The sequence below is a fragment of the Phlebotomus papatasi genome, chromosome 1 (genome assembly GCF_024763615.1).
Source record: "Phlebotomus papatasi isolate M1 chromosome 1, Ppap_2.1, whole genome shotgun sequence".
Lineage (NCBI taxonomy): Eukaryota > Metazoa > Arthropoda > Insecta > Diptera > Psychodidae > Phlebotomus > Phlebotomus papatasi.
Genome location: NC_077222.1, coordinates 47126772 through 47138378, shown reverse-complemented (window position 1 = coordinate 47138378; position 11607 = coordinate 47126772). Strand labels below are relative to the sequence as shown.

The window sequence follows — 11607 nt, the reverse complement described above, 5'->3', positions numbered from 1 at the left end:
ACTTCGACAAGAATTCAATGATAATTTACCTCAACAAAAGACAATAATATTTTCCCTGTTAGATAATTAAGTGACGATTGCTATTTCTCTGGAGGTATGCCCAAACGGGTCAAAACTCAAGGTATTTACGACTTTACAATTTTCACTCACGTGCCAGATTTCTATGGAAGAGCATTTCACAAGTAGAAATTTTCAATATTGCAATATCAGACATAACACCCTCATAAGATAGACTGTACAATCGCAATTTGTTGATTTGAAATTGCTTTGGAATTTCTGATAGAATCGTCCATACCTACATTATATTTTTACAACTCTAAAGTATATAATTCTTCAATTTTAATTTATATTACGAGTTTATCGACTCTTCACCTCATAAATTATAAGGTCTGTTATCCATTTGTCAGTTAAAAGTATCATCTTCTAAACGCGCTAATTTTCGAAAAACTCAGCGAAATCTTTGAACTCGTGAACACTATTCTTTTCTTAATGACTTGTACCAATAAAGAACTTTAATAATAAAGATAAATGATGCGTAGGTACACTTTTAGGTGCATCCAAGTCACAATTCCGTGAACTCTGCAAAGCCTGTGAAGCTTTGCTTCCCGTCTTTGCAAAAGTTTTTCAAATCTCTGATTAATTAATCAAGTAAATTAATTAGTCTTAATTAGTTAGTCTTAGTTATTAATTATTTCAAAATGCCTTTGATTGGTAAAATCATATTTAGTAAACTAGATCACATGTTTAAGTGCACTTGTCGAGGGAGTATAAACGGTAGTGATATATTTTGTCCATGAAAACACCTCACTGTGATTACCCTAAACATTATTGATTTTAATCGTCTTCCGAAGAGGTGAAAATCTATCTCAGAGAAAATTTGCAGAAATTTCCGAAATTCTCATAAAAATATATTTTAAAGTAAAGTTAAATGATTTATCCACTTATAAATTTCACCGTTAAATTTGGCCAATATTTTCTGTAAAAATAAGTATGTACGATATTTCTATATTTGCGTTTAAGACTTTTAATTTTATGTTTATTCAATTTGTGTTTTAAATAGATATAATCAATGAAAAGTTGCTAATGACGATCCAGGGGACATTTCATCACGTAGGTGTTACACAGATTAATTTCACCATATTTTCTGTATTACATTTCACGAGACAACGTGCAGAAGTAAAAGTCAAAGTCAAAGCATCAACAATACGGATGTTAATGAGTGATATCAATTGCACACCAGGCTTTAATTAAGTTGTGTGTCAGCTCATCAAACGTATGGAAATTATGTAATATTATTGAGATATGAAATCTGCCTAACTAATAACTATTTTCTCGTATATTTCACGAGGTTGCAGTAATGGTATTTATTATTAACCTCTGTACCCTGACACTACGTAACTAAATTCGAAGGATCCCAATGGATTCATATAATCAAGGGAAAAATTATTCCCCTTGTTCGAAAAATTCATGAAAAATATTTTTCAATTAGATTTTTTAAACATTGTTACCTTATTTAGTATTCATTAAAAGACTACAATTGAAATATGCAAAATGACGCCAATTTGAATAAATATTCCCATACGCAGACTCATTCCAATAAACAATGAGCATCATTTGTTGGGTCTTCCACCAACGTCACGACAAAATCACCATTCTTCAAGGAATTCCTTATTTATTCTTGTAATTATGACTCCATATATGTAATTTATTTGTGATAAATCAAATTCCTTAAACATTTGGATAGTCAATTGAACATTGCATACAAAGTTCTGCAAACAGGATACGACGAAAGTTAATCTATCATCTTCATAGCATTGTTGATGATATGGGTTGAGTTTCTTCCAAAAGCCAGTCATAAGCTGCCTGATCTTGCTCCTTAAGTAAATCTCCAACAGTTTCCACAACTTCTCGATGATATGCATTAATTTGTTCAGCCTGAATGTTTAACGACAACAATGAAAACTAATTAATCATACATGACTTCCCCATGAACTGTATGATGGCATGGGTAAATTCTAACATGTGGAAAATTTTCACAATGACAACCATTTTGAAGGAATTCCTGCACTGAGTATGACTTGTCTTAGGGTTTTCTTTGAATAATTGTACATGTATAGTCGGTATACAGTACAATACATAAATAGAACCAGTGTGAATCATATAAATATCATAAATAGGAAAATTTCAGTTTTAAATCCGTGTTTATGTATGATTTAGTGCTATTCAACCGCAAAATAATATTTTTCTTAAGCAGGTGAAACAATAAACATATTTTTAGCTGATGTTCCAGTTTTATCAAGAACACCCAAATGTCTAATTATCGTCTTCCGTGCAAATAAATTCCTAAAATCGATGTCATTGATGACTGATTTATTAAATACTTAATAATGAAATTTTAATTGAAATTCAGAGAGGCAAATTAACCTCTTGGATAAAATAGTCGCAAGAGTCCTTTCCGAGACACCAATTTTATCTTAAAACTTTATACATTCTAATTTACCTATACAGTAGTTTACAAATGATTTTTTTAACATTTCTCTGAACAATTGACTTTGTTTCTGCTTGTAAACACACCACACTTTAAAAATCTACGACTAAATATTTTTTTTAACAAATATTGCCTATAATCAATGTAAGAATAACAAGAAAGATTTTTTATTTATGCACAATATAATCTCTCAATAAAGCAGAGTGATTTGCAATAAAAATAATTTACCATATTCTTTCTAAATTTATTTGTTAGAACCGTGTTTTTAATTTTGTATTAAACTCTAGTCAAAAAAAATGTTTGATTAACTACTTATTCTTTTTTTATCTATTAAAATTTCCGACTTCATCAATCAAATTATGAGAAACAAAAGTAATATATTACTTTGCAATGAAAACGGGTATCTATTAATCTCTGCCTAAAAAGTTTTGAGGATTACCTTTTCTCAAAAAAAATTATTAATTTACAATAATGGATTTGAAATGTATAATTAAAACAAATCTGTGAATTTAAAACAACCTTGAAGAGAGTCATTGATACTTTTTAAGGTTATAACGCTTTTAACAATTTTTGCAACTATCAGTATAAGAAGTATATGAGCATATATTACCTCGTCTTTTGTAATTAAGTCCGTATTTATCAATTTGAGGTGAAAGGGCACCATGGTTACTGAATGGAATGTGTATGCACCACGGCCGGCGAAATCCCTCATTCCAGGTTTCCCCTCAAATTTCACCACTTGTACAATGCTCTCAATGCGAATTCCAAAAGAGTTTTCTTCATAGTAGCCGGGCTCATTTGATACGAACATGTTTTCGACAAAACCAGGAGACCCAGCAGCACTTGTGATAGACGGTGGGTATTCATGGACACCCAAGTAAGCACCGATTCCATGACCGGTACCATGTGCGAAGTCTAGGCCCTCCTGAAAGAGGAACTGCCGTGCTAAACCATCGAAATGAGCTCCTCGTGTGTTAGGTGGGAAAATAGCACGATCAATGGCCAAGTGTCCTTTAAGGACGAGAGTATAGGCTAGTTTTTCGAAATCAGTGGGCTCTCCCAAGTGAATAGTTCTTGTTACATCTGTAGTTCCATCACTGAATAAGAAGATAATTGAAAATGAAATAATACTTGTGATATTAACAGAATTACAAAATCTGCAAAAAAAAAACATCATAATTCACATTAACTCCTCTGCGTCATTGTCCAGTGAGGTATTTGGCAAAAGTTGCCCATTCATTCAAGTCAATTCACTTGAGAATATGCTGAGCGTAAGCAGAAAGATTTGTGAGAGTAGCCTTAAGACTCGTCATGGTGAGGTCACAGGTTCACTCACTTCTCAGTCCAAATGGAATGTACGACTGCTATAAAACATAAACTGAAAACAAGCATGCATATATACTCACTAATACTGTCCACCAGAGTCTATCAAGTATACGCCCTCAGTGGTAATCTCAAGATTTGTTTCTTGGGTAGGGGAATAGTGAACAACAGCAGCATTTGGCCCAAAGCCACTTATTGAACCAAAACTTAATCCTTTGAAATGTTCTTGTTCACTGCGGAATTGTTGCAATCTTGTTGCACCACTTATCTCAGTGATTGTTTCTGATCCAATTGTCACATTGAGCCAGTGCAGGTATCTAATTACTGCCACACCATCCCTCACATGACAATTTTTTAACCCTTCAGCCTCTACATTATTCTTTACAGCTTTGAGTCGAGCAATAGGGCTAAAACCACTTACTACTGATCTTCTCTCAGAGGGTATTCTTTCGAATGTGGCTTGATTACCATCAGATGGAATCACTATATATTTGGTGGTTTCACTCACCTGAAAACAAAAATTAGTCATAGACTTAATATTAATATTGAAGAGCATAATAAAATGAAGATTAAATCGCAATATGTTTAAACTTATAAAAGCTTAAGCAATTAATAATAATAATAATAATAGTAATCTTTTATCTTGACACCTTGACACTAAATACGAATACAAAACTTCAAGCTTTAATATAATTATTAACCTTATTAACCCACTATTACCATAATATTTCTTTTATATTTAATAAAATTTAATTTTTTAAGCAACCCTTAGGGGAGACCGGGGCAGATTTAGCCACGTATAGTATTAGATAGTGGTATCTTATAGTTTGCCTTCGAAGAAATATTGAGGAAATCACTCTTTATTCTAAATATATACTTCTCTTACTATTCATTGAAATATTTATCAGCTTCACACAAATATTTTTTGTACAATTTATACGCAATGAAAAATTTCATTTGGTGACTAATTCTACCCCGGTCTCCTTTTTATAAATCCGTACTATAAAGAGCCACTTCAATTGACTACAAAAATTATGCGTATTTTGTGTTAAACTTAATAGAAAAAAGACTTATATTCCTAACAAATTATATTAACACTCATTTCAGGACTCTAGGTAAATCATTTATAATAATTCGATATTAATAAAAGTCAACAAAATAAAAGTTATTATTTATGCGTTGGGCAGTGTGCTCAGCACACAATCATTTTTGTTCGTAAATATATTTTCAAGAGTAGCTATGAGAGTGAGCGAGATGACTAGATCTAGTTATCTCGCTCTCTTTCATAAGAAATTTCGAAAACATGTTTGTAAACAAAAGTTATTGTGCGCTGGGCATAATTGAGCTCGGAAACATTTCATGTTCCCTAAAAATAAAAGAAAAATTTATGCATATTAGTCTTGTGCATTTATATAATGGCTCTGTCAAGAAGAATGAGCGGAAGAAATAAAAGCATAAGAAGATCGTAAGAATTCTCAGTTGAAGTTGATTTTGATGGATGAAATGTTTAAATCATTCAAATAAATAAAACACCTTGAATACCCATCGTATTTTAAATATCACACTTTAAATATCTTCAAGATAAATTTGTGTTATGTTTATATTAGTTATAGCTTACCACTTTTTGCAAGCCATTTAAAAAGGTTTCATATGTGAAATCAAAGATACAATTGGTCTGAGACTCAGTTCTTATATGGTCTTTGATACTTTCGGACACGGGCCGATCCTTGTGGAAGAATACATACAGATCATTCATGGTGAGAATAACATATGAGTAAAATGTAGGAGTTGTTGAAAAGTCTCTTCCTCGAAGATTGAGTAGCCCTGAAAAAGCACAAAAAGTTTCAGTATATTATCGCCTGCAGTTATACGATATTATTATTGCCATCTCACATGCTATCTCATCAAGTGTCGACACCACAAGAGCTTCACCGTTCATATTGTTGATTTCACTTCGAAGACGCTCGATTTTCTCTGAAATTGGCTGTCCGCTAAAAGCTAGTTGTTGCACCTCAAGTTCCGATAAGGAGATTTGGGGCTTATCTTCCCATACTAAATCCACAAGGTTCTCCGGAAGGGATACAAGAGTATGACCATACCCGCTCAAGTATTTTGAGTAACGGTCAAAATCACTTGGTGAAAATACATTAGGATCCAATCCTACTCGTGCAGCACTAGGAAGATTATCCCTCATCCATTCTTCATGGCTCTTTGTATCAGCAAGTCCGCTCTTCATAATCTCCCAATAAGTTGTATCCACTTGACGATCCGCCTGCAAATAATAGCGACCATCTACCCAAACAGCAGCTTTTGTCTCACCAACAATTGCAAAACCATTGGAACCTGTGAATCCGCTTACATAAGATACCCTTCGGGAAGATCCTCCCTGTTAAATAATTTCTCAAGTTGAATATTGGCTTTCCCAATAGAGATTTGAAGATCAAATTCTTACCAAATGAGTATCAGTCGAAGGAATTAAATAAGCTTGTACATTATATTCTGAACTTCTCATAACTTGTCGAAGCTCTGATAAAATCACACTCACATCTTTTTCGTCTGATGGTACGGTTTCAGTGGTGATGACCCTAAAAAAAGAGTATAGAAAATTGAAAAGCTTTTAATATATTATATATAAATTATCGTCTGAAGATAAGTTGAATTCATGACTGAGAAAAATGCAAAATATTAACCAATATTACCTCCACATTTAAAATTTCTTAAGAAAGATAAGCGAATGCGAAAATATTGCAAATTCTTTATGTTGATGAACTTTGAATAGCAGTCATGTTAAATTATATATTATGCCAATATCAAAATAGATTGTGTTCCCAATCAGACGGAATGAAGAATACAGAATTTTGGGAATGGTAAAATTCAATGTCGTTAAGCATATAATTGTATGAGTCAAACTATATTTTAAAACCTATTTAACTTATTATCCCAATTTGTACACAATTTCGCAAATGACCAATTTTACAATACTCATTCTGTCTCATCTATCTAATCGTATCCACTTCAGTAATAGGCCATATCAAGAGGGACAATAAATATTTACAGATTGTTATCTTATAACCAAGACTAATCATTTTGTGTTCAAGTTCTCAAAATGGAATTAAGACTATACATTAAAAATATTGCTCATAAATATCACATGCTATATGCTATATATTTTTGACCTTAAGATGTCAAAATCAGCTTAAAATCTATGGAATCAATCAAGCAAAATTGCATAATTTTGTATGCAGAAATTTTTCGTCTTATGAAGGTGGTCGGTAATATTGCCAAATTTACTCTCTAGGTCATTTTATATACACTTCTATGTAAAAAAAAATCAGAAAATGTGTTTTTATTATAACTGTCACTTAATTTTGAATTTAAAATTACTTTTAAAAAATAATATTGAAGTTATACAGCTATTTATCAAATGAGTTCTTATCAACAGATTAAAGAAATAATTTTAAGAAAAATAACTTACTTGGCCACCACGAAACCTGCACCAATAAAAATTACAGTAAAAATAAAAACAGCAATTGCGTACGCAAAAACGCTTCGCATTTTGATCAAATTATAAAATGAATCACTTCAAATTACATTCACTAATACTATTTGCAAAATGATTATTTTAGATGTTGACTCTTCCAATTAAATCAATCAACTGATATTGGTGGAAAATGTAATTCACGCTAATACCCCTCAAATCCATTATCAATTCATCGTTTTTATTGATAAACCGCATACAAATTTATAACTATGTATGTATATACACAAGTCCCGGTTTTGAGTGCTCTAGCGGTAAATAACTTTTTCCATAGATCTAAAAGCTCATCTATTTTCTCGGTACCAATCGCAATAAAATTTGTGTCACACAGTATTTTATAAAGGTCAATATTTTCTAAAATAATTAAATGCACATATTGAATTTTTATAAAGAAAAAAATTGTCTGTTTGACAATAACTCAATAAATTTTATGAAGTATTATACTAATTTAAATCTGTTTACTAAAGTTACGACTTTCATTTGAAAAAAATGAAGCACTATTTACACCAATAGCAAAAATTTGTATATTTTATTGAAAAAAATGTACAATACAAATATAAAATATTAAAATACATATAACTAAATATACAATACTACATATATCAAAGGGTAGTTAATATAATTAAAAGTGGTATTACAGGTATTGAAATTTTTTCATGTCTAGTCCCGAAAAGCACTATCTCAAGGAAGTGTTATATACTTTATTTCCATAATATACATACTAATAAATAAATAATAATATACACACTATAAACTGCCCTAATAATAAAAACCATCTCAATAATAGTTTTATTGTATTTTGTATAAGGTTTATTAAAATCTCTATAAATATATAACTGTTCTAAAATAGTTATACAAACAACTAAAATCAACCAAAAATGATTAGTAAAAAAATATAACTTTGAGCAGAAAAAATATTAAATTTTGGATACTGAAACTCCTTAAATAGGTAATCTTTATTTAACAGATTTAATAAATATTATAATAATTTCAAAGATTTGTAAAATTTGTAAAAATGTGACAAACTCCTTATACTTTCATTTAACCAAGATTTAGATTACTTGCGCTGCTTCGAAGTTGTTTAAAGTTTTAGATTCTAAATTAAATTGTGATTTATCAGAGATTCTTAATTCTTTACAACAATCTCAGCCTCTGTGGTCCGAGGAGAAATGCAGCCTTGTCAGAATGGCCAAATTTTGCATGTACCCATTTTGACACACATAGATCATTATGTACGCTAAAAATTGATTTTTGTGTCTGTTCCGTCCCGCCCATCCCGTGTGTCGTATAACCACTTATGGAGAGAGAACAGTAAGAGATATTGACAAGTGGTTTTCGGCAAAGATTAATATCGATGAGTTGATACAAGTTCATGATGTAAGATTCATCCTTCCACTCCACACTTCTTTCCGCCGTTTTGGAACATCACCAAATTTTATTTTCTCAATTACTCAGCTCCTATGGCATGGATTAATCTACAATTTTAGTATGTACTGTACAGATGGGTTAAGAGCTTACGATTAAATGAAAGTAAAGTCCTCCCGATCCTTCTCATCCGAGTTATAAGGGGTCAAAATTAAATAATTCTAGCACTGGTTCTAATTGACAGAATTAAATCCTGTTTGATGTTTCAGAAAGGTCTCATTATATTCTCTTCGAGATATTTCATTGAACCATTGCTAGGGGGACCTTGGACTTGAAAACTTAAAATTTCTATTTTTAATTTCAATAAAATTTTACTGAACACGTGATTTCGAAAATATATCGACAGCTGCATTCCATACTATGCTATAGGGATATGTTTCTCTTGGCATCGAGATCTACAACTGGTGAAAGTTCGGTGTCCATTTGACATTCGGGTGATAAGATATTTAATTTTTTAGAAAAAAAAAATTACAGGGCAGCATATAAAGTTGTCAACTTCAAATGGCTGTCGTGAAAAGTTGTCCTTCTGAGATAGCACAGTATAGAATAAAGCGTCGAAATACTTTCCAAATAAATTATTAACAGATTATTATTATTATTTAAAATAAATTTATTTAGACGCAAATTTTCGCACTATGACATTTGGACTATAATATAAAGTATTTTTTCTTCTCAAATATAGAATTTCAAACTCGCATACCCCTGATCTCCAAAATTCAACATCATAGCTTTGTGTATAATATAGCATAGGTAATATAATAATTTCTTGCAAAATCTACACACATATATGTGAATATACGATATTTAAAATTTAAAATAGTAGCTGAAACAAGGTCGTACGTTTTTTTCTTGATTGGCCAGCGCCCCTCTCACTCAACTTAGACTGCAGTTTGGCGTTAAGTGTCGGACTCTGCTGACCGATGGCATTGGTATGGTTACGTGCTAGGTACGCTGAAATCACCTGCGCTACTTTTGTTTATCTTAATAATGTTGAAATGCCGCGTAATCAATTACATCACAGCAGTGAAAGTTTCTGTCGTGTTGGAATTATATACTATTTCTGTGTATTCGTGAGTAAATAGATGCTCACAAAATCGTAGCCTTAAGGTTTTTCATATTATATTATAGTAATATTAAATCATCTGACCGAATTTGTGTCAATAGTTTGTACATATTTCGAGACGTTCACCTACTGACTCTTTTTTTAATGTTTCAAAGAAAGTCACTGAGGTATTCGAATTGTCTTATGTGTAATTCTTGTAGTACTGCAATTATACAGATTTTGATTATATATTGAATACTCAGTTTCGAAAATGCAATTCACTAAACACATGTTAAAGGTTTTAAGATTTTAAAAATTATAAGTAGAAAAAATTCAGAGGCACACGTATTTTGAGGAAGTAGATTTTTTTTTTAAAAAGGATTACCTCTTCTATATCCTTTTTATTAAGTTTGGTATGTGGCTTAATCAGTGAGATCATTTTGATTGAATTGATTTCAGTGAAAGCATATATTTTTTTTGGCTAGACTCGGATAAAAACAAGATTTCTATTCCGGAACCTCGATGTCTACATCATAAACAACTGTGATTATAAAAAAATGTTGAAAAGCTATACTTTCTGTTCAATATAAAAAATAAAAAAAAACGTCGTGAAACTGGGTTCAAGGTCAGAAACTTTAGAACTAAAAAAATCTTAATTTATGAGTATTACATTGACTTTGGGTAAAAAAAAGAGGTAAAAAAAATAAATTAAACGACTAAAATATTTTCTTCGTCAATTTTTCAATTAAATAGTGTAGTAATAATTAACACAAAGGACTTTATCCTCGTAAAATATTTTGCCCTTCGCAATTTAAAGAATTATATATGAATGCATTATTATAGTTCATACCTATAATAATAGTGAAAAAATCAGTAAAATCTCAAGGATACACTATTATTTAACGTTCAAAAATCTACTATAATTTAAAGTAGATAATTCTTCTGTCTCTATTATCTAGCAAAATATAATTAATTTTATATTAAAGAGTATTTTCCATATTCAAAATATTGTTATTTAGTTATACGAGAGTTGCAGATGAAACTAATGTTATATGTATATGAAGTGAAGTTCAAGTCTACATATTTTAGAAATAAAATAAAATTATTGCATATTGTACTACGTAGGGGAAAACGCGCTACCTTCGGACGACTCAAGTTTCGGACAATTCAATTTTTTCTCTATATTTCTTATGGATTTCGCCCACAGCTCTTTTCTGAAAATTTGAGGCATTGAACTAGCTATTAAAATATAATGTAATATTGGGCCAAATTTATTTTTGACATATCGAAAAAAAATTAATTGTGCGAAGCATAAATCGTCCGAAAGTAGCGCGCTTTCTCCAACTCCACTTATTGATCTCACAATAATACCAATTTTCCTAATCCGTAGGAGCCTATTGTTTCTGAAAGTAAATTATATATGCATGCATTAATTATGCCTCCGAATCCATTATTTTTTGAAAACTAATCATTCAACAACAAATATTTATCATTTATGAAACAAATTAGTATTTCAAGTCTAGTTTTAATTTAAGTGTTTACTTCAGACTTTGTTAACAACTCAATAATGGGGAAACCCATTCACAAAGTTATCATTTTTGTATTAACAATTGGTGAGAAAAAATTGTTCCTTCAATAACTCAGAAGGTTAAGACAACATTTACGTGTGATTTGCATAGCCGATATTTTCCTACACTATTTACGCATTCCAAGTAGTATCCCTTGTATTATGTCTCTAAATCTAAATCAAACATTTTTTTGTATTGTATTTTCTTTATTTAGTAAAATTTA

At 30.8% G+C, this 11607-nt stretch overlaps 2 protein-coding genes across 2 annotated transcripts in view; one reads left to right on the top strand and one right to left on the bottom strand.

Annotated features, from left to right (window-relative positions):
• Positions 1 to 11607, top strand: part of LOC129799472 (ABC transporter G family member 23) — a 38542-nt gene that overhangs the window by 6021 nt on the left and 20914 nt on the right. The gene's annotated exons all lie outside the window — the stretch shown is intronic.
• LOC129799473 (xaa-Pro aminopeptidase 1-like) lies at positions 1656 to 10618 on the bottom strand. Its single transcript, XM_055843370.1, has 7 exons — positions 7287 to 10618; positions 6264 to 6396; positions 5705 to 6197; positions 5430 to 5635; positions 3895 to 4319; positions 3099 to 3585; positions 1656 to 1935 (listed from the first exon to the last, which is right to left on the bottom strand). The coding sequence occupies exons 1-7, from the start codon at positions 7364 to 7366 to the stop codon at positions 1807 to 1809; spliced, it is 1953 nt and encodes a 650-aa protein (XP_055699345.1). The 5' UTR covers positions 7367 to 10618; the 3' UTR covers positions 1656 to 1806.